At 40.5% G+C, this 24,128-nt stretch overlaps 1 protein-coding gene across 4 annotated transcripts in view; it reads left to right on the forward strand.

The window, feature by feature from the left end:
* The first annotated feature begins 2,233 nt into the window (after positions 1 to 2,233).
* EMCN (endomucin) overlaps positions 2,234 to 24,128 on the forward strand; it is a 53,498-nt gene continuing 31,603 nt past the window's right edge. Inside the window, exons 1-4 of one of the 4 annotated variants that reach the window (XM_030271678.4) lie at positions 2,234 to 2,420; positions 18,483 to 18,542; positions 20,829 to 20,936; positions 21,321 to 21,428. In XM_030271678.4, the coding sequence (XP_030127538.4) occupies positions 2,360 to 2,420; positions 18,483 to 18,542; positions 20,829 to 20,936; positions 21,321 to 21,428 (337 nt within the window). In that variant the 5' untranslated portion in view covers positions 2,234 to 2,359. Of the gene's footprint in view, positions 2,421 to 18,196; positions 18,393 to 18,482; positions 18,543 to 20,828; positions 20,937 to 21,320; positions 21,429 to 24,128 lie in introns of those variants that run through there. The other 3 variants (XM_002193062.7, XM_030271677.4, XM_030271679.4) reach the window with 3 other exon arrangements.

Raw genomic sequence — 24,128 nt, forward strand, 5'->3', positions numbered from 1 at the left:
AGCTGCAACGACTCCTTGGGGTGCTGCTGTTCGGATGAACAGCAAACCATTACTCATTTGGGTATTCAGACGGTTTCTCCGGGCCTCAAAACCCAAGGAAGGGATTCTGTCCTCATACCTTCATGCCTCTTACATATTGCAGAGATTTCATTTCAGTCAATAAAATAATATCCTTTTCTGTATCCTTCTTCAGCATTAACATTTCAGGTGGTAGCAATAAAAGGTTAGAGTCCCTCTTATTACATTAGGAACAGTACTAACCTGGGATGAATTCACTCTCTGTGTTCAGATTTGTCATCTTTATTGAAGGCTCTGTGCTGCAGCAGTTATTGCTTTCCTAGCCCATTCTAACTTTCAGTCCTGCGTCAGCAGAAAATGAGCATAAAAACAGAAAAGCTCTGATGAACTTGGCACAAATGTCATTTTGTGGCCCACCACTTTGTGAGTCAAGTTTTTATTTCTGTGGGATCCTTTTCAATAATGCTGAGAAAACAGGCCAGCTATGGAGAACTTACATGTCTGCATCTCTCATGGGTGCAAATACCCAAGTTTGTCCAAATGAAATGCCAGAAATTCATTGTCTAGCATCAGATTTCTGTTGAGCACCAGCTTCTGTCACCTGCAGAGATGCGTCAGAGTTTTAAGATGTAGCAATGTAATTCCTTTAAACAAAAGTTCTGTCAGTCTTCTCCCAATTAACAAGTAATAGGAGAAGAGGAAGTGGCCTGAAGTTGTATCAAGGGAGGTTCAGGCTGGATATAAGAAAGCTTTCTTCACAGAAAGGGTTGTCAAGCATTGGAAAAGGCTGTCCAGGGAAGCAGTTGATTCATCATCCCTGCAGATATTTAAAAGACATGCAGATGTGGCACTTTGGGACATTTTAGTCCACCACTTTTTAGTGGTGGACTTGGCAGTGTTGGGTTAGTGATCGGGCATAATGATCTTAAAGGTCTATTCCAACCTAAACAATTCTATGGTTCCACACGTAATGCCAAGCTGCTACCATTTTCCTCATCCCATGGATAAAACAGTACTGTGGCTGGAAGCAGTGTGGGTTAGGTCTTGGAAGTTCCTGCATGTGAAGCCATTCCAAAATTTCCCCTTACAGCTAGAACCTGTCATGAAGAAAAAACATGTTAATTACTGAAATAAGTAGAGTTGACTATTTAGTCAGGCTGTTTATGAGGTCAATTTTTCCACAGTTTTTCCTGTGAGCTGACAAAGATGGAGAAGAGCAAACATAGTGCACTTCATTCTCATTGTGGTTGAAGGTTTGTGATTAATTGCCATCAGCTGCATTGAATCTCTAAGGGGCAGAGCACAGGACTATTACAAGATTGTGTTTTGATAGCCTTTAACTCTAGTGCTCTGCTGAGATTTCTTCCAAAGAAGTTGGAGAAATTGCTGTAAGAAGGAGGGATACCAAAATTTTGCAGCGTGTCCTGAGGAGAAGAGAGAGAGTCTGTGCTGGTTGAATACACAGCTCAGATAAGAGGCTTGCTTTGGGGGTCTGTACTCCCATCCCACAGCACAGTAAGTACCTAAACAGAAGAATAAAACAGCCTTTCCATTACTAATGGAGCAGATACAGTCAAGGCTAGTTGCAACTTCTCAAAAAAAAAAAAAAAAAAAAAAAAAAAAAAAAAAAAAAGAGGACACATGGACACATTTTCATGTAAAGGAAAACCACCCACCCCAGCTCTAACTCTGCACAGCCCAGAGCCTCTCACTGCTGGGGCACCTTGTTGGAGCCACTTCCTCTCCCTGTTCTGGTGTCTGGTGGGCCTTGCATCCTGTTGGTTGCAGGATGGCAGCTCTCTCAGGGACACTCTCTAACATGAAGCAGCTGTGATTTTCAGCAGGCCCCTTTACACAGCCCAGAAAAGAGCCAGATGAGGGCTCTTGTTGCTTGTTCCTCTGTTCCTGGCTGTGTTACCCCCTCTACCTGGGCTCACTCGCTGCTCACAAATATGTGCTTTAAAAGTAGCCTAAGCTCCAGTATGAAAGCTGGTGATGTACAGCATATCCTAAGGAAAGATTTGCTTCTGCTCAGAAACCCTCCTGACCTCATGACTGAAGAAGAACAAAATAATGTATTAACAAAAACATGGTTCACTGCCAAAGAAAAGGAGTTCCTGTAAGGACTGAAACAATAAATCTCCTCTGTACTGAACTCCCAGAGGGAGTATGTTGTGTTTCCTCCTGTTCTTTATCAAAGTCCCCAAAATAAGCAGGAATGGGCAGTGACCAGGCACAGTCACCACACACCTTTTTCCATGGAGTAATTAAGGCCTGCCTCAGGGTAAGAGAGCACTCCCTGCCCAGCTGCACAAGGGAGAGCTGACTGCTACCACCAAGCATGAAGCTCCTGGGGACTGCCTTCTTTTTCCTTGCTGTACTCTCTGTTTGCACTGTAGGAGGTGAGTTCTTTGGCTTTTTTGGATAGACTTGTCACATCTCTCAAGTGGTTTGTGAACAAAAGCTGAGCTGTCAGTCGCTGGGTGCTTTTTCTTCATTTCTACTGCAGTGATTGAAAGACTGTGTGTTGGAGGAGAAGGTACTAACTGGCAGCTGAGTTATATGTGTGCTGTGAAAAACTTTCCTGCCATTGTATTTTTGTGACAGCTTTCTTTCTAGGTGTCATGAAGCTCCTAAATCTGAGAGGAGTCAAAAGCAGAGGTGTATTTACAAAAGTTTTCAGTTCTGTTTTTCTTCTACATGTTAAAGCATTTTTTTGCTAAATGGCTTTAAGGGGACAATTGAAATGCCTGAAAGATTTTGCAATTTTTACTCTTGCAAATTAGATCCATCCTGATAGATTTCCCTGGGACTATGCCAGCAATAGGTTTGGCCAAGAGTGTCTCTAAGAAATTATTTTAGTTTTGGCCCCAAAGATAGAGGGACTTACAACATTTGTCAAGTGTCAGATAATGAGGGGTGCAAGCCTAGGGGTCATATTGGTTACTGGGTGCAGTATCTTTTAGATATGGTTCCTAAATGCTCAGATTTAATACAACTTTTGGTATTCAGGTGGTCATTGAACTGATGTTTTTGTTATTCCTCAGCTTAAAGGTCACACTCTTAAAATGGAATTAACTAGTAAAACCTGAAAGGGTGAAAGAAACTGCAACAAGGGCCAGAGTCTATCATCACTTTTGCCAAAAGATGCATTTGAAGTAAAATATGGCTTTTATCTGTGCTTTCATTTCCTGTCTCTCTGGGCTACAACTTCCAAAAATGCCTATAGATTGCCTGAAAAGGATCTATTAACCAGAACTTAAAAATTTGATAATACTAGATTACCTGATCTAAATGAAATTAATCAACTTTTGCTCAGGTTATGTGTTGAAATCTAGTCTTTTGTGGTGTATCTTATGCTATTGCTTGGGCTTGTTGCTGTTAGGAAAACAAATCAATAAAGGAGATTAAAAATAAGCCTGTGCCACAGAAAGAAGTGCTTTTAACGTTATGTTAAGTAAGTACAAGCCCCAAAAGTCTGTGTTGAAGTACTATTTATTCTCTGTCTGCTACTCCTAGTAAAAATAGTCTTCCTGTCATTGTCAAAGCTTTAATTTCACAATTTCTGAAAAGCAAAGTGGAGTTGCATCAAAAAGAGCATATTTAACACAACAGTCCATAAAGCTTACCAGAAAGCAATATGCAAAGGTGGGAGGAATCCTGCTAATTTTGTACAGTCCTTTCTTAAAAAAGCATGATATGAACATGGCAGAACTTATGACAGTGAATAAGCAGATTTTAAATATGATACATTTGTCCTGAACAATTTTGGTTATGTAAAAACAGAAAAAAAACATTTTTTAACACTTAATTGCAAGGTAGATGCAGTAGTAAAATTCTGTTGGTAAATTCACATTAGAAAATTAAGAAAATTTCTGGGGAAATTTGGAGTATATCTTTTTCTACTTTGTGAAACCTAAAGTTATATATTCTGGTCAAGCCTGCTTCAGGTAGCCCCATGCAACAACCTGTTAAGAGAGAAGTAGTTTTATTGTCTGTTGTGCAAAGCTGGACCAAAGTATTTGGATTTCCACTTCTGTGATCTCTAAAGTGCTCTAGTCATCTGGGCTGTAACAGCAGAATCTTGTAGTCTGAAGCTGGGAAGTGATGGTGAGGACACTCACACTAGTCTCATTTTTTTTGATCATTGGTGACAGCAACAAGTTTTTTCTCCAGCTGTTTGTAATATTTTAAAATTATAAATAATAATAAAATTATTGTATAGATTATAGATTTTAGCAAAGACCACCAAATCCAAACCTGGTGTTTTAATACTCCCCCCCGGGTTTTGGAGTAGTTTGCCTTCAAAGCTCACCAAGACCAATGTGTGGGCTCCCAACTTTTTCATGCCACACACAGGGTACTTGCCTGTGTATCTTTTGTATATCGTACAGAAGTGGACTAGGACATTTCCACTGTGGTTAGTAAAGGACATACCATGTCTCCTGTGGGGCTTCCAAATTTCATCCTTTGTCTTCAGCTGTATGCTCATAGTGCTTTTCTATGTGATTTTCTAACTTGTCTTGGGATCTTTCACCCTCAAAAGCCTGTAATATTTCGCTGGAGTCTGCCCTCTCAGCACATTACTAGAGGCTCAGTTATGTACAGATGTGAGGGCTGATAGCCCCCTGACAACATGTTCCTCCTACCTAGACTTTTCTCAATCTTCTGGGAGTTAAATTACATGCTTAAAACAGGAGTTCCTTCATGCTCATCTCAAGGTGTTCAGTTCTCCTGGCATATTGCCCTTTATTCTTACCTGTTCCAAAATGTAGCTCAAATAAAAATGCTTTCTAGGTTGGTTCATAGCACTTTCAGCTTTAAACAGGCGGCACTGGGATGTGTCAAAAAATACAATGTCAAATTATAGTAATCAAATATGAATGCTCTTGAGTCTGCCTTAGGATGTAATTACATTAAAAATGTGTAAATGTAAACTTTTTTTCCTTCTAAAAGATGAGAGGAGAAGCCTTGGCATGTGCTTATAACGTAAGTGCTCAGATGTTGCATTTTCTTGTGCCTTGGTCTTGGAATACAGCGCGGCTGCACAGCGCAGCAAACATCCTCCCCACAGTGCTGGAATCACAGCGCTGCATCCTTCCCACTGACTGAGACACCCAGGCTGGCTTCTTGCAGAAGTGGTGGCAGGAGACAGTGAGCTGTGCTCCTCTGCCATCGGGCTGGATGTGCCCAGGCTGTGCACCTGAGCAGAGGGGATGGAATGAATCACCTTGTGTTGGACACGTCCAGGGCTGGGGTACTAACACCCGACTGCTCACCCCTGGTGACAGCCAGAAGTAGCTTTATCTGTCAAAGTTAATGACACTACAGAAAACAAGGCTGGTTTTCTTTTTTGAAAGGTAGGAGCAAATCTTGGCATTGAGAGTTTGGACCAAATGCCCCTTAAGTAATTTGGAGCTGCTCCATTTCACTGTGGATCAGCCCTAAAATATGAGTTTCCCAGCCCCTTTCCTCATTACAGGGATGCTGTGTAGCATCCCAAACCTACAGCACAGCTGATTAATCCCAACTCCCAGGCTAATAGCTTGAGAAAAGTTCCACTAAGCCAGGGCTCTTGTAGTTACTACACACATTTGCTGCTGTCTGAATGCTGCTGTTGTTGATGTAAATTAGAGGAGATGGATAGCCTTTCCTTTTCCAGGTTCTGTGCTCTCTGCTCACAAGCCCTCAAGTATTTTAAAAATTAATTTTTAAAATTAAATACTAAAAAAACTGTTTTGAGCAGTGAAATCTTTTGAGAATGCTCTTACCTCACTCTGGGTTATTATTCATGTTTATTCTCTGGACAACCAGTAAGGCACAGACGGTCAAAGTGGATCATTGTCTCCTTTCTGAAAATTTGAGAAATGTGAATAAGTTTTAGATATGACTTTCATGCACCTTTAACTTTTTTGAGCCAAAACTTTATATGTCTTGATAATTTTCCTGTTGTGGAAAAAAAGAAAAATTTATTTGGTGCTTTCACTGTTTCTAGCAGTTTGCCAATATTAGCTTTGTGAAAAACAAAATTATAGTGCTGGAGATTACGATAGCCTTTAATAGAATATTGAATTTTTATTCCTGTGTAGATTTTTTTTGTTCTTTCCCCCCCACATTCCTTTCATTCATTAGATCCTTTGCATATTGGGGCAGCTTTTGACTAATGGAGTTTAAAGGCATATTTATTACTGGACAGGAGAAAACTGCATGTTGTATCCACAAACATGAAAGCAAGTTTACTGCATTTACTGAGGATAGAAGCAGATGGCTTGATACCTGCTTGGTTATGATTTACAGCCAAAATAAATGGAAACAGAGTATGAAGGGCAAGTTGCCTACAGCATTCAGCTCCAAACCTGGAAATACATAATACTGTACAACATGCCCAAAAATTGCTTGTCTTTTCTGAAAATTTACCAGAATGTTTTCTCTTTTCTTTAGCTGACTCCTTTTATCTGTGTTCAAATGTAGAGTTTTTACTAATCTTCACTAGTTTATAGATTAGGAAAGAAGATCTGCTGAAGTTTGGTTTGGTTTTGTGGGGTTTTTTTCCTAATTAGGAAACTACTTCGAATTTGGACTCAGATTGTTTATACATCTGAGTCCTGTGTGGAAAAACCTGCTAAAGTACTTGAACTTTTTCTTTTTTTTTTGTATTGCAATTTGTACTGCCAAAGTAAAAATTGAAAATAATCTTTAAGAAACTCTTGACCTTGGGATGGGAGTATTTTTTACCACTACTATTTTATAGCCAGACTAAGTTCAACATGTACAATTAGTAAAATATCATGGAAAACCATAATTTTTATTTATGGCCCTTATGAAGGGAGGGGGAAGAGGGTGGTGTTGTTTGTGATTTTTGCTGCAGTGGCTCAAGGAAGACTCATTAATGGGTTTATTTTGCAATTCTGTAAACAGAGAGACAAAGCTGGATTTGTGTGTAGCAGGTGTTATTTCCAAATACAAGTCAAGAATTAAATACCTGGCTCCTTTGGAAGACAACCAGCCACTTTTGGTTTCAACTAGCACTCTAAAAATGGGTTTCTCTATTAAAATAGGTCTCCCTTTAAAACAGAAGAGTCAAACCCCTGATTTGCACCACATCCTGCCCTGCAAGCCACTGTCATTGTTCCGGCAGCTGACATATCAGGTAGCAATACCTTGGCACTCCTCTTGTGAAAATGGATCCTTGGATGGCCTAACAGTGGCATGTGGTATCAGCCAGACCTACCTGCCACAGGAAATGGGGTTTGACACTATTTAATATGATGTTATCTCCACACTTCTGGCCCTACCTCCCCATGGGAGAAGGGTGAGCTGATGATCACTTGTTAATATGATGACTTGGAATAAAATTCAGCAAGTGTGATCTGCTGGGGTGTTGTAGGAAGGGGTAGGAATCCCTCTGCTGCCACCCACACATGTACTGGAGGCTGGTCTGGAAGGGTCCAAATTAATTTCAAAATACTTTTTTTCTCAGCAGTCAGAGTAGCCAACAACCCCTTTCAGGCCAGACTAACTAGCTGGTGCTCCAAAGGTTATGTTTCAAACTAGGAACAGGGCAAGGATTTTCTGACTGCTTTTATGTGGAAAGTGGATACTTGCCTTTGGTACAAGTGCAAATCCTATCCTGTTTATCAGTAGATCAGTAAAGTAGTTTTACAACAATTTTGATTACTTCCTTTTTTTTCTTTTTTTTTTTTTTTCTTTCAATGGCAGTAATGTGCTTCTGGGTGTTAGCTGCATGTTGTAGGTAGCAATGCATCTCAGGTTTCTGAAACCACACAGCAAGTGGCACATAATTTTGCATCACAATTATCTGCTGTCACCATTCTGCCTTGTCTTATCACTCTGACAAAATTGTGTTTTGCTGGGATGGGAGCACTACACCAGCTTTGCTGTCTGATGATTTCTACAAGATAAGTAATCATTCTAAAAATGATTAAAAGTTCAGTTTGTCTTAATGGTCTGATTTCTCAGAGTGGTACTTGGTTTGAGGAGTGTCAGTGTAACTTTAGGGTTAAATCAATTAACATTATGATATTAATGAGATGTTTAGTCTTCCTCTAGATTTCTTCTTTTGTACTCTTTAGCAGGAGATTAATGTTGGGTTTGGGCTTGAGAAATTTGGCTATTGAAGCAACAACTGATAAGAATGGCAAAAGCTTTGGCTTTTAGTTGGTCTGAGGAAAACAGTGCCAGGAGATTTTCTAACCTTTCTGGCTGATTTGCATTATTTTCCTCTATAAAATACTTATTTGTTGAGGTGTCTTTCCACTGCATATTAATTACTTGAAGTGGTCAGAACCCCATACATTCCTTAATTTTTTACTACTTTTCGACTTTTTCTCATGTTCAACATCGAGTCTAACATTTTATTTGAAATACAGTGTTGATAACCTTCTAAACATTATTATATGGATTCTATCTATCCCATTGTGAAGATGGCCTTAAATAATTTTTCCTAGACAGATGAATTACTCCTCCTCATCTCAGCACGGGTTATATATCACAACAATATAGATGATGTAAATATAGGTGTTTTCAAACTCATTCAAAGGTTATAGAAGCAAAAATATCACCAAATATTTCTAGACAAAATGGCAAAAATAGGTGATGGTTACTCTGCAAAGAAATATGTAATTCAAGTGCCTTCCACCCAAATTCCTGGTCACGTGTCCAGTAGAGAGGGGTAGCTTTTGGCATGATACATGGCTAATGCTTCCATGGCCATTCAAAGTCCACAAAAACAATAATTTGGGCATTTTCTTTACCCAGGAATTCTAGACACTCTGAAAATCCTGTCAAGTTGTCAAACCTCATCTACTCCTAACTCCTACAGATGCTCATGAAGTCAGAAATTTGTGGTGTATTGAGGAAAGTGTTTGGGACCAGTGTGCAATTCCACTGTTCTTACTCATTCAGCATAGGACTGCTAAAACCTCTTTCTGGAAACTACTGAATTATTTGAATTATGGAGCTTTCTGGACATCCTATAGAGTCCAGATGGAGTCTGGACATCCTGTTTTGATTCAGATCACATAACCCTTGGAAGTTGTAGCTACATCAAAGGCTATCTGCCAAGAAAGGCTTTTCCAGCAGAACAATTTTAGGTTCTCTTTCGAAAGGTTTTTTTTCTTATAAGAGTAGTTTATAAATATATTTCCTGTTATTCAGAAGATAGCAAATGTATAAGTATTTAAGAAACTATTGGGCTTCCAACAACTCACTATTTTCCAACATGCCAACAACAAAAAAAGGGACTTACTTGAGATCTATGACAAATAACCCAATCTCTGAGATGTGCAAGGGAAGGACACAGCATACATACTAGAGGCAAAAAAAAATCTTCCCAGTGCACAGCAGTTTTTTGGTTCTCTGCACATTTTATCTTGTCTGGTCCAAATGGCTTCAGAGGATTCCACTACTTTTGCAAGCTATTCCCAGCGCTAATGGAGTTATGTGGCTGGCATGTCTTAATGCTCTTGAATTTAGGTGAACTAGTGCACAATTTATCTTACTGACTTAGAGATGCTTTCTTGTAGTGCACTGTCTGCTTCTTCCCTAATTGCTTTCACCTTGCATTTCCAAGAGCTGGCAGAAACTGCTGTTTCCAGATGCAAAATGGAAAGTGGGGATTGATTGTTCATGGGAGGAAAGGTTGAAAAAGAGCAGAAAGGTTTGTGTAGGAATGGAAAAACTTTTTCACAATATAATAGTTGTAATTGTCATGGGAATACAATTGCTCTAATTGCCAATAAAAATACAAGGGATGTCTATAGCTGCTCACCAGCATGATGGGATCAGCTCCCAGCTCACCATGGCTTCCCAATGCACTGACTGGGAGCTGGAATTTTGACAGGCCTGAGCATCCTGAATGTGGGCCACTCTGTTCCCTTAGGAAGCTATTTTTCAGAATGGGAGCAGTGGGAGCCAGCGTGGCTAACGCAGCAGTTCCCACTGCTCTTTGATGGGGTAAGGCCTCAGTGCTGACACTTTGTTTCGAGTGCTCTTTGTAGTAACAACTTTTTTTTTTTTTTTTTTTTTTTTTTTTTTTTAATGGGAATACTTCATTACATAAAGCTTGTAAGAAGAGTTTCAGTTTTGCATCTGACCTTAGAAATTGTATCAGACTGGTAGAAGTTCAGAATAACATGAGTATTCCATCAGTTTGGCAAAATAGAGACAGGCAAGAGAGGTCTTCATCAGCTGTATGTGCCAGTTAGAAAAATGAGATATTTTTGAAGTGTACCCTTCATCCTTGCATATAAAGTAACTGCAGGGAGACTGTACTGCACTCAGGGCTTGCAAAACCCATTTGGGGCCTTCCCTTTGGGATAGTCTGTACCATTTAACCTTCGTTCTAGGCAGTGTGGAAAAGATGAAGAGAGTCTCAATGGACCATTGAGCATGGAATTACATTAATTATAGAAGCCATTTACAGTGTTTCCACAGAGTTTTCTGACAGGAACTGCTTTTTGATGTTCCAGAGGCTTTCAGAGCTTTGTCAGGAACAGAGTGGCAGGGGCGGGTGTGGCTAAAAGGGGTGTCTAGGCTGATCCCGGATGTTCTAAAAATAAATACATCATAGCAGACACTGCAGTGACCCTTTCCTGAATTATACAATTAGTCATGCTGCTGGAGATGCACTTGGGTCACAAACATAGCACAGAGCTATATGACTTTCCTAACTTCTGCAGCACATTGAAAAGGAGAGCTGCTGATTGACCTGGACTCAGCTTCCTCTCTGGCTGTTTTGTGTCTCCCTACCCAAACGTCCTCTGTCATGGGAAACAAAAATAGGCTTGCCATTAGCATGTTGAGGAAAAAACATTGTAAGCATTACAATTTTCTCTCTGCCTTCTGGATGGGGGTGACTTGCACCAACACTTTTTCCATCCTGTTGCAAGGAAAAGCGCTCTCCTTTATTTCTTTCTCTTCTGCTGCTCAGCAATGCACAATATGTATAAAGCTTTCTATATAAAATTGCACCCTCTAAGGATATTTTTCATTTGACTAACACAAGGCTGGGTGGTGGTGGAAGCTCATTTTCTGTACTATAATATAGTTCTTAGAAACTCCTACCTTTTATCTTATACATGGATAAACAAATATATCACAATCAAAGGGTGGCAATCTGGTGGTATAAATAGCTTTAAAGGGTTTAATTAAAACCCTTATTATTTAATAATACTTTTAACAGGTTTAAATAAAGAGAAGTGCAGAGCTTGGAGCTTTCATTCAAGGAAGGCTGGAGTGCTGATGAGCATGCTGAGCACATTTATTGTTCTGTGGAGTGCAAACAATGTACTCATCCTTCTGTAGTGCACAGTAATAGAGATATTCACCAACCTTCACATGAGCAGAAGGCACACTGAGAAAACTTGTGATTAAAAGCCTTTCATAGGGAGTTTGCATTTCTTCTAAGGCAATTTAAAAAAAATAAAAACTGGCTATTTAAGTGCCCAGATTGCTGTGTCCACACATGCAGAGAGGCAAATCATGCTGTGCTTGGGTTGTTTCAAATATTCAGTAACAGGGGCATTCGGCCAACATTTCTCATTAATGTTTTGAGGAGGGGAGACCTCACCAACCCATGTGGGCTGAGGCTGGTCCTTGTCAATATTTCTCTGTGCAGCAGGTCCCTAAGCAGGAGCTGTTTGCTGGGTGCTGTGAGCAGCCTTTGTGGGAGCCTTTTGCCCGGGGATTGGTAATTCCCAGGAGCTCTCTGCTGGTGCTTAGTGTTGGGTCATGCCCCACGCCTGGGTGAGCAGGAGGAGCTCTGGGCAGTGCTGGCACCAAAGCTGCATTTCCTGCCTTCTCTCTGTTCCCTGCTGGAAAAATTGTGGCAGCTACCTCCCTTTCCTTCCTCCCCTCAGCTCTTGCTGCCAGCTGCCTCCAGACCACCCAGTTTATGTTTCCTCTGTAGAAACCAAATCCCACATTGCCCCAATTGCTCTGCCCAGTCCCATGCAATGCAGGAGGAACCCTGTTCCTGTCTCCTTTTCCAGCTATGGGGCATTACATTTATGCTCTCCCTTCCCTAATATCCATCTCTTTTGGCTCTTTTCAGATGCTTTTGCCCTTTGTGGGGAGAGGGTTATGTGTCTCTCTCTGGCCCAGGAGCTTCTTCTCCTTGCCTTTGTGTCTTCCCCTATGCTCATGCCTAAGTTTTCCCCACTTTCCTGCAGCAGGCTGTCTCTGTCGTGTGACACCAGCCTGCAAAGCAGGACCAGCAGCTACAGAGAAGAAGTAGAAATTTGACCTTAAATGTAAGATCTCCCCACGTAGGATTTGTATAGTATGTTTTTGGTTTGTTACTGAAGAGAGACATGACTGGAAGGAAGGTAACATCTTGGCAAACCGGAGGTGGTTTCCCACCTCCCTAGGCAGCAGGAATCACATGTTTCCAGCTGGTTGGCATCAGGCAGCAAAGGACGTGGCCTTTCTCCCTGCCTTATGGTTTTAGCATTGCCTGTAGTGTCTAAATACACCTCACAGGGGTTCACCTTAAACATGGCCAGTGTAACTTTGCTCAGGCTCTGCACTGTCCTTACAGCTGCCAATGTGAGAATTTCACAGCAGAGAAAATCCTGAGGTGGAAAATGGCTTATGTTGCAGAAGGCTGCATTAAGAGCTTTTGCAGCATTGCAAAGCCATTGTGAGACCAGGCTGGAAAAACACTGTGCAATTCTGGCTTTTGGTGTAGTTGCAACATGGGGCTGTTAGTGGGGACACAGCTTTCCTTTCACCAGGGGCTGTCACAGCCTGAGTAGTTATGTGCAGGTCCTGTCACAGGCACATCTGAATGTGTGTGAGGCATGCCACACTTTGGGTATTGCTTTGCATACTAAAGAAATATGAAAACACGAAGTTTGTGCAGTTTTTTGAGTTTGCTTCAAATTCATGAAGTTTGCAAATGGCTTTGTTTAATTTAATATCCTTCTACACACTTAATCTGCTGTGTCAGCTGTTATCAGCTTCAGCCATTCATTCACAGGATTATGTCAGAACCTTGGTTCCCATTTACAATCCAGTTTATGTGACTATAGAAGGAAAAGTGTGAGTCCTTAAGGATTAAATGCTAGAAACTATTAAATACTAGAAATGGTATTACTTCTATAAGATTAATTCTTTGAGAAAAAAATATCTGGGGGGGTTTTATCCCCTTCTTTCTAAAAATTTATTTCTGGAGTGTTTCATTAATAGATTTTTTTTTTTTTTTTGATCTTTCAATAGCAAGAAAGGAGTTGATGGTTTCAAACAGCGCTGTTAAAATTGCACTTAAACTTCTTCTATCTGTACATCTGTATTTTTGTTCTTTGGGTAATGTGTGAACCTTTACACAAAATGCACTACAAAAGGAAAAATAAATTTATCTCAAGGTTTGGGGTAAATGGTCATACACTGGGAAGAAAGACAAATAAGTAGTTAAAAAAAAATGGGAGAAGTGCAAGGACTGTACTGGGCATGGGGAAAGATCAGATAACAGCATGTAGAGATGAAGCAGCATGAAATGAAAGAGAAAATGTAACAAACAGAGCTCCAAGGTAAGAGTAAACAAGCTGTGTACAGTATCAGGCAGCAGCTATTTCTTGGGACTTCCGAGTTCCCAGATTAGAACTAGATTTTCTTCCAAGGACAGCTATAACTTTGTCAAAAAAGGATTTTTTTGTCTTTACATGGGTACTACTGGAACAATGGTTACAGAAGGCTCTTTCACGGTCATGAGAGCTGGCAGAATTGTCATGGGCTAGAAAAAGATCACAATTTATTCCTGATGCTGTGGGAAAACAGAAATCAAAAAAGCAACATTGACTTCTCAAATCTTTGACAATCTTTCTTCTCACAAATCTTTGACTTGTGTGTAGTTGCAAAGGCCCAGGGTTGCACAAAAAAACCATAATATAACATCCCTAGAGAGTAGGTTTAGATCAGATATTAGGTAGAAATTTTTTACTGGAATTAGAGTAGAATTAGTTAGGTGAGGTACTATAACATGTTGCCCAGGTATGATGTGAAGGCTTATTCCCTGGAAGTGTTTAAGACCAGACTGGATGAACTCTGAGCAAACTGGTCTAGTGGAAGATGTCCCTGCCAACAGCAGGGAGATTGGACCTAGATGATCTTTAATATCCCTTCCAACTCAAACCATTCTGTCATTTGATAATACATAATAGACAAGCATAATATAAACACCTGTAGATTCTGCTATATAACCTTGGAGCAAGGAATTATCATGTGAAGATTTCCTCAGGACACCTCTTTGGTAATGGTTCCCAGGTAGAGCCTACAGAGCATTGGTCAGGTTTTGAGTGGGAACATATTACATCCTCATCAGAAAATGGTGAAAGCACCAGCTGCTGGCTCGTATGCCAACAGATTGACACAGGCACCGAAATACCTGCAGAGTTTATAGTCCAAATTTCCCTTGTCCATTACCTCTCATTCAAACTTCAGTGGGCATAAGTTTATTCCTTTGTCTTGGCTGCAAGTCCTTACCTACTGACTGCTGTTGTTGTGCCTTCCATTAGTCCTTCCCTCTCTAGGCTGAGCAAATGCAATTTTTGCAATCCTTCCTTGAGAGGTCATTTTTCTCTAGACTCCTGATGATTTTTATGGTTCTATGCTAACTCCCCACCTCCAGGAATCCACATCCTTTTTCACATGCTTCTGAAGCTGGACCGAGTACTTCATCTGAATGAAAGGATTTTAGCCATGAGGTTTTGTCTATTTAGTGCAATATCAAGTGAAAGAAATGTGAAACAGGCCGTTCCAATTGTTATCTGTAACAAGAGTGACTTTTCCATAAAAATAACTTCTTTTTGAAGTTATGTATTGATGCCAAACCAGACAGCACTTAAATTCAGTAATTAATGTAATGAATATAATCAATATATATTTTCAACTATCTATTAATATTTTAAAATGTTTTTGCTTTGGCATTCGCTTTGTATTATCTGTTTCATGTGGTGTTTTAAACTTTGTGGTTTGTAACCTGTGGTATCCTGTAGCGTACAAACAGAAGTACTGATATAATAATATTCAATTGTTCCTTTTTTTTTTCTGTCCTGATTATAGCAATAACAGCCTAATTAACATGAGGTCAGAACCTGTATATCTTTCCAGTGTAAAGGTAAAAATAATAAAAAAGAGAGAGAAAAGGTTATGAGAACTCCAAGATCTGATCTTAAAGACTGAAGCCTACATCAAAAGCTGCAGTCTGAGGACAACTATGGTTATCAGTTAGTCCTGTCTAAATTTAAGGACCCCTTCTGAATTTAAAAGAAGAAAGTAAGTTCAGTGTTTCGGTTCATCCTTTTCAAAATCTGAAGACCAATGCTTTCATTTTAGAACAAATAAATCATTTAAATCCAACCTAGGAAAGACAATAAATGGAAATTCTGTGAACCTGAAAAAAAAAACCCAAACAAGCCAGTTACTCTCTTTTCAGTCTGGTCTTGTGGCCATGTGACACATGTTCTTGGATTGCTTCTTAATTCCTTTGTATTTTTCCCTGTGACCCTGTCTTATTGTCTCTGGACCTTTCTGCCCTTCTCTTCTTTCTCTCTTGTTCTGTTTCTTCCAGTCTGGATTTCTTTTTGCCTTATTATCTGTTTTGAAACATGGTGGGTTTTCTTTTTTGATCTTACCACCACTAGCATCCCCCCCCCTTAATCAGCGCAGTGTTGTGTCTGAGAAACTTTTAGCTCCCTGTGGGTTCTCCAGACACAAGGGTGCTGTATCATGGGTTGCCCATGCTCCTTCAGCTGGGCTTATTGCCAGCAAACACAGCAAATGGCAGTGGTTTCTGGGTGGAAACAGTGGCTGAGTAGATTTTGGCTACTCCTATGTCAAAGTACATCCATGTGTCCTCATATCAAAGGGATCACTGCATTCAAATTTGCTAAAAAAAACAGGCAATTGTAACTTAGTTGTCCATCATCTGAGCCTGCAGCCAACCTGACATGAGAAGAGAAATTAAGATTTCCATCCCTCTCTTTGTCTATCACCCGTCTCTAATAGTGAAAATTATTTTCTCTATAATTTTTTTGATCTCTTGCTTTTATCTTCCATAGGATTCTCCTTAGTTACAATTTAACATTGCAAATAAGAGCATATCTTATTCCTGATGGTGTGGAAAAACATTCTATCAGTTCTATCATATCTTTTAATCAAACAGTTCTCCCCACAATCCTGTCAAATTTTAAACATTTCTGCATGATGTTTTCAACTTATTTTTAAAGTGTGATTAATTATTCACCATTTTAAGAAAACAATTAATTCATAAAACTCTTTTGTAGTCTGTTAATTGAATTTATCTTAGTTTATCTCTAACCTGTGATAAAATCAACAAATAGTGAGTCATAATAAAACTGTGACTTATATTCACTTTGTTTTAATTTTGAGGAAACCTTGGCCCATCAACATGGTTATTAAATGGAACACCTTTAAAGGATGAATAATCTAAGTATTGCAATGAGCTTCCTACAAAGTCATGCTGAGTTAGAGGAAGAGTTTTGGGAAGAGTGAGGTTGGGAATGTGCTGATTGGCCAGCTAGTACATTTAGCTGGCATTACAGACATGGTAGATATTGAGGTATGTTAAAACAAAACCATATGAAATGTAGGCACTGTTGAAAAAAACATTCTGTTCTAGTGCTGTGGCCTTGTGGTGTGGGGGATTACAGGAGCTTTGTCAGCAGCACATAATGAGAAGGAAGAGATGGAAAAATGCTTGCAATTTGGGGAAACAAGATTGCCTTTTAGGTCTTTCTGGATAAAATTTGTTTTCCAAGTTTTTCAAGTGTGGGCTATGAAGCATTAGTCTGACTGGGTAACCACATGGCAAGAAAACCTGTATTTTCAATGCAGTGTGCATGAGTCTGTGCATGGTGTGACTGTGTCCACATGTTCTGGGGAGTAGCACTGGGACAGCATATGAGGCCCATAGGGGACTAATTTAATTTAATTTTATATAAGATATGCCCATGGCAAACTAGGACAGCATGTGCTATGAAAAGGCATTATGGGGGCAACAGCACACCTAGAAAAGATGCCCAAGAAAGTGGGGCTCCCTGGGAAGGGGCTGAGACCTGTGCAGGTGTCAGGAGGGCTGATAACACACTGCTGGGAGAGGAGTTGTAAGGGCTCATCTGGTTAGACTTTAATACATTTTTGCAGAGCCCCTGCAATTGTATTACATTGTTTGGTTGGTTTTTTTTCCAGGTTAGATCTGTGGCTCTTGCAGGCTTTGGGTGATGCTCGTAAAATTTTAATCGGAGCGCAGTACAGTGAGCAAAGGGAACAAAACTGACTGTTCTGCCCTGTAGCCAAAAAAAGAGAGAATGCCAGCAGATATTACCATGAATGGAGTCACACAAGAATACTGACATGCTGTCCTGACTCAGTTTAGCATGTCTGTATTACAGCATGCTAATGCAGCCTGACAGGATGTCATGCTTCAAACCTGACAGCACATGGGGATTAGCCTGTGCCATTTTCCTCTCCCATTCAGTTACAGAGCTGATCTATTCTTCCTCAAATGTACCCATACTTGTCTCACAGCAGTCTAAAATGCCTGGTTAAGAAATGCCTGTTTCTGTGTCAGTGCAGCTTTTTCACCCCTTTCAACAGCCCCTAACTTCTTTTAGTAGAAAAATACAAACACCACAGCAATAAGACTGAAAATCTTGTTTGAAGCCAAAACACTTTTTGAGTTATGATGTTACAACCTTGCAGCACAGTAAGAAGAGACAGATTATACTGCCTTTTGTTTGTTGGAGTTTCTTTTTTGGATTATTTATTTGTTTTGTAGTGTTGAAGAGCCACCTTCTAATGACCTTTTTAAGAGTGGCATCATTTATGGCAGTAAAACCCCAATAGCTGGAGCACTGTATTGAGGGCAATAGGGAAAGTCAGTCTTTCAATGTAGTGGTTCTCGAGCCACGTTCTGGGAATTCTCCTCTTCCTCACACATTTAGGGATCAGGGTGATGCTGAAAAGCCCTCCTGAAATGCTTGTACTAGCCAGGGAGCTAGTACAATTTTGTTACTTCAAGGCAGGAGAAAGGCTGCTTACTCTTGTGGCCAGTAATTTTAGTTAATCCTCCACCCTGAAGACTCGGAGCTGTGGTTGTATTCAGGGAGAGGAGGAGATAGCAAAAACCACTTTAATTGCCTCCATTTCCCCCCTCGCAACTAGTCTGGGAAAAGAGCATGCAGTCCAAAGTGGGAGGCAGCAGCAGATGCTTCCCATTACAGCAGTCAGGGCAAAATGAAGAGATCTAGGCTATAGCTTGAAAATGCTGGTAGCAGAGTTATATGATTTGGTTGCTTCTGCTGATAAGCTTCTGAACTTGATTTTCCAGGAAGGTCCAGCTGCTCTCTGCTTTTATGACTGTGTAGTGCTAAATAGATCTGGAAGGTACAGAAGTGATAGGATTCTTTCTGTGTTTCTTTCAGAAGATGATAGTCAAACCACTACTGTCAAGACAACCACTTCTGCAGTAACATCAAAAGCTGGTAAGACTTCCAATTTGCTGTTATCTGACATTCTGAAAATCCTGTTGTCCTCCTAGCTTTCAGCTTTTCCAGCTTCTGGGAGAAACCAGGCAAATTATTTCATCCAAGGTGATAATAGAGCAATGTACTTCCCCGAATATCTTATGAAACTCTGTGGCAAAGAAAGGATTGAAATATCTTAGAAGGGAGACAGTTAATTTGAGCAGGCTGCACTTTTTGTTTCAGGTGAAAAAGGTTCTCTGAGTTCCTGTACTCTCAAGGAGTGGTTCAAGTGAGATCAGAGATTAATAAATTACCAAAAACTCCCAGTTTGGGAGGACTTAACAGAGAAAATACATGCTTCAGATATTAAAAGTCTGTGGTTGTGGTCTACATTTTTGACTGTCACATTTAGTTCTCTTTATTGTGAAGCTTTGTTATGAAAATTTATGAAAACTCAATATTGACTATATTTCAATCATGTGAACTCCTTTATTAGTCTGAATATTGAAGACTGCTGCATTTAATAAATTATATGTATGAGAGAAGACAACATGGACACACTATTTTATTTTTTGATAACTGGGGTTACTAATGAGTCTGCTGTGGAGCTGAAAGCACTGAGATTATGAAGTATATACTTGAAGTGCTAATAATGGAGGTGGATTAGATGCAACCAGGTGAAATATATATATATAATATTTTTTACAGCAGAAGATTTAGACCTATTCAAATTGTGTTGCAGCTCTTTTATGCAGTTCTCCAAAACCCTGATGTTTATGTCTGTTTAAAAGATACTTCATAAATGTACCTCACATGAGTTAACTCTTTGAATGTTTCACTGAAATTTTTCTTGAAGCTTTTTTTCATAGAAGGGAAAGCAGTGTTAGTATTTATGCCAGTATGAGAAAAGCATTAGAAATGCAGTATGAGATTAAAACAATTTGTGAGTGTGGAACAAGGAGGCCCATTCCTTGAGGCATTGCTATTCTAGATGAACAGCCAGAAAACTGAGAGCTGAGAAAGAAAATAAAAATTATATTTCAAAAGTTCCAGTGGGAACATTGCATTTAGAAATACTTAAGTCATATGAGAGAAAATTACATGGGGGGCAATAATTTATTCCTATTCTTCCATGTATGTTATCCATTAAAAATTCTAGAAGAGGTAGTATATGTAGGTAGAGGTAGTAGTCAGGTGTTCAGTTGAGCTTCTGTAGCTGACAGTAGCACTTCTTGTTTGCATTAGATCACAGAACTGAAAGCTGGACTCTTAAATTGATTAGTTATGGGGTTTTTAGTCCAGATTCCCTGGTTGTAATTTGGTAAGTCCATTCCTTTGAGCAAGTGCTGGGGGTACCTGGAACCTGCAATAGACCATCCATGCACAGCAAGACAAGGTAATTTAAACCTTGCTATTGCATTAGTGATGTTTTGGCAATTCTGCACCCATCTCTCCATACCAGCAGTGGCTGGGAAGGGATCCCTGCTGCCTGCAGGAGCCCTTTCCCTTCTCTTCAGCCTCCAAGTCTTACTCTTCTTGAGGACAGAACTAGGAGTCACCTTACAAGGGGTACTGAGTTCACCCCAAGGAATATAATTTACTAGAGAATACTATTCATATCATCCACAATATCCTAAGCTTTACTGTACTGCAAAGAGGAGGGCCTGCTGGGTGCTCCTTTTCCCCCAGAAGTCTGAATGCAGAGGAAGGAGGTCTGGGAAAACTGGTCAATAAAGAAGACTCAAACGTGTCTCAAGGTGGGCAAGCACAGGGAAAAATTGCTCAAAGACTAGTGGAGTTTGTTCCCTTTCAGCTCTTTACCTGTAATCTATAAGCTGTGGTCCCATGTGTCATTCACATTTCTTTATGGAGATTTTGCATCCCTCCTCCTGCTAAAGAGGTATGCAGCAAAGTGCTGCTCAGAGGGGTAGTCCACCAGCACATTGAACCCATCCATCCACACCAGGCTCTGCTCCCCTTACTTCTTCCCTTGGAAGTCAAGCCAAGCACCTCTGTATAACCCCCAAAGATCCTGTGCCTCTCTTTTAGGGGCTGGCTGGAAGGTACAGTTGCTATCCTTCAGTAGGCAATTGCAGGTTATTCACAGGCCAAACCTCCCCTCTGAAACCAACCACATGTACTTGGAATCCTCTTTCAAACTCTGTGGATAATAAAGCTCTGTGAGGGCCAGCCTTTAAACAGAAGTTCACTGCCTTGGTAAGAGAACACAGCTAGAGCAATGTGATGTTTATTTAGGCATGATAAAATAAATCCATAATGATGTGAATGCCTTTCTTGCACTAGTGGAACCTGAGACTACAGCAACTTCACAAACAACAACAACAACTACAGTGCCAGCACCAGTGCTGACAACAACGGCAGCCAGAACCACACAAGAAACCAGCACAAGCAGTAAGTGACAATCTACGAGGTAATTGATGCTGTTCTAGTGGTCATTGAGGAAATTAGGCAGCAGTGCCTCTTGGTTTGGGAATTTGTTTTACAGGGAGTGTACTCTTTGGTGCAACCTTGCAGGTGTGTGCAGGAACTCCCTTCTGGTCAGCCTTAAAAGAAGCTCCAAATGCATTGTCACAGGCTTGTCTGCAGTGGGGTGACCCACCTATGGGACAGGGAGTGGCTTTCCCTGCAGTCAGTGGGGCCCTGCCCCTGTTGATCTTGAATTTAAATTCAATATCCTTTTGATAATTTAAAATTAGTCTGCAAGCTGGGCAGTAGGTGTGTTTTATAAGTGTTTACAAAATCAAGGAAATAAATTGAATGTCTTTCCTGTATTAGGCCCAACGCCTTCTTCACCTAAGGCTACATCACAAACAACACAAGGTATAACAGAAAAACCAACAACAGTGACTTCAGCAGCAACCACAAGTCTCAGCACAACAAACAGTAAGTGACGATTTCATTGAGCCATTTCTGGGTGATTCTATGCTACATTTCTGTAAAACTCTGCAAAACAATAAAAGGAGGTCAAAAAGAGTAGTTTAGTGGTTTAGGGAGGCAGAGCTATTCATCCTACCATATTGCATATCTTAAATGAAGCTTGCCCTGGAATGCTCCACAAAGAATGTATTATACCTTTAATTTGTAGTGGAGGTGATCTGAAGCTATTACACAGGATATTAATCTCTCTGTAACTGGGAGAAATGTATTTGGAAGGGTTTTAATGTTTTATTTTATCTTCGTGTGGGTTTTTTTTTCAATATGTATGAAATTAAAAAATAATTTTATGTGATCAGAATGGTATCAGAACAACACCCCTTTGTTTCTTATTTTTATATGTGTTATAACACTATGCTTATTATGTTACTATGCGAGCCATAGTACTGAAAGAGAGGTGGTACTAATTACTCTGCATCAATCTAAGGAGATACATGTATTTCCCATAAATCTTCAGAAGAACCTGTGCTGGCTTGGAATATCAGATTGGATTTTAGAAAAAAATAATAATAATGAAAATAAAAATACAAAAACACCCCAAAAAAAACCAAACCAAAAACCCCAAACAAACAAAAGAACCCCATGAAACCCCAACCAAACAAAAAATCAAACCCACATATCCAGCAAGTATTTGGGTTAATTTTAAATAGTATATTAACATCCCAAAGGAATTCAGTAAATTTAAGATGAAATTCAGTCTCCCTTGTCTATGATATGCACTCTAAATGTTTGCTCCAGTCTTCTGATGAACCAGAGCTTTGGAATTTTTTTATTTAAAAAAGAAAATTAAATACTTCAGATATTTACCTCAGCAGTCAATGATACACCAACATACTCAGAATTGATGTTTACAACATACTGAACTGTTACAAATTATTAGAATGTGGCTTCTCTTCCCTTGGCTAATTTGTCTGAAAAGGTACTCCTGTGAAGCAGTCTGCATGCTTTTTTTGTGCAAATGTTCCTTTAAAGCCACCTCTCATGGGCCCAAGCCTTCTAAGCTTCCTGGAGAACTATTCCCCTTTCACTTCATGGTTTCATTTCCTACTGATGCAGCTTTCCCGCTGTGTGTTGTGTAAGGAGTGGTCTGATTGTCAGCCCAAAATCTTTGGGGTTTTGGCTTGGCTTTTAAATGCCACTGTCAGTGAATCACAGAATACACACAGCCTGGCCAATGCACAAGCTGCTCAAAGTGATACCAAAGGCCCCAAAAAAATCTCTTAAAACTTGCAACTGTGGCACTGCAGGCCTGTCAGAAGCCCACAGCATGGCATGTTGCATTATGGATGTAACTCCTGCTCCTTTCAATTTGGCAGAGGTTCCTGGCTTGTGGCTACCAGAGCGGCACAGCCACCTGGAACTAAACCTTGGTGACAGGTAGAGCTCCCGGCAGGGAAGGGAAGCTAACGAGGAAAGGCGTGCTGCCAGTGCAGCTTCGCTCCAGCCGCTGCTCTGTGCTGAAAAACTGCTGCTGGAGGTGTGATGGGCAGGGGCAGGGAGCTTTGTGCTTCCTTTCCATTGCTCTTGCATTCTCTTCCCACCAGCTAGAATTCAGTCCCTAGCTGCTTGTGTTGTGGTTTGGTTTTAAAACTCCTCATTTTAGCTAAGCCTGCCTCCCCCCTCAAACTTGTGGTACAAAAATGCTTTTCTGAGTCTTTTCTGCCTCTCAATCCCCCTTGTAAGAAATAAAACTGGCACAGCGTGTCCAGAACATTGGAAATGCCCGCATTAAAAAAATTGTATCGTCTTTTAATGCAGAGGTAGTACTTGGGAATATCTATATGTGAAAACCAATTTTAGTGGGTTTTAAAAGATAAAATTCTGGTCTGCATTTCAAGAAAATCATAGCCTTGGCTTCAGCAGAAAGGAGTGGGATGGGGCAGAGGTGTTGGTGTTGGGGCAGGGCGTGGCGCCGGGGCTCTGCCTGTGTGACCAGCCTTGCAGAAAGCCCTCAGGCCCCCTGGCCACCCTCCGGCTGCTGGCTGCAGCCATCCCTGCGCTCTCACCCAGCATGGGCACAGCAGGGTGGCCCTGGCTCTGCTCCCTGCATCCTCCCAGCCCCGGCAGTAGTGCCCAGCTGCCAGGGCTGCTGCACTCCCTAAAGGCACAGCAACACTCCTGCTCTCAGAACCGACAGGAGGGGAAAGCTGGCTGCTGTCCCTTTTTCTTTCTCACTAGCACTCGTTTCTCCCCAATTTTGCACTGGCTGTGTGAGGCAGAAGTTGGTGGTGCCTTTATGCCACTTCAAAATTTATTTTTGCTGCACCTGATTTTTAATAAAAAGCAGGCAGCTTTGTCATTTTGTAATGGAAGTCATCCTTTTCTCTGCTTCAATCTCTGCTAAAAGCTTCAGTAAACGATTGCATTCACACAACTGAGATTTGACAGGGCTTCCTGTCACTGCTGCAATTTCTGTGGCTGCTGTCACCTTCTATTATAGATTCAGGAAAAGCCCCCAGTGCTCCATACACTGAAATCATGCAAAGATCTTTGTCCTTTATTTTTTTTCCAAGACTTCAGTGTTCTTTTCCTCTGCAGGCCACAGATACAATCTCCCCCGCTTTACTTCCTGCCCTGTTTGTTGTATTAGAAGCCAACATCAGACTGGTCTTTTTAGCCTTCTTATTTATCAATATGCAATGTTCAAAT

Source organism: Taeniopygia guttata, chromosome 4, assembly GCF_048771995.1.
Source record: "Taeniopygia guttata chromosome 4, bTaeGut7.mat, whole genome shotgun sequence".
In the NCBI taxonomy this organism is placed as follows: domain Eukaryota; kingdom Metazoa; phylum Chordata; class Aves; order Passeriformes; family Estrildidae; genus Taeniopygia; species Taeniopygia guttata.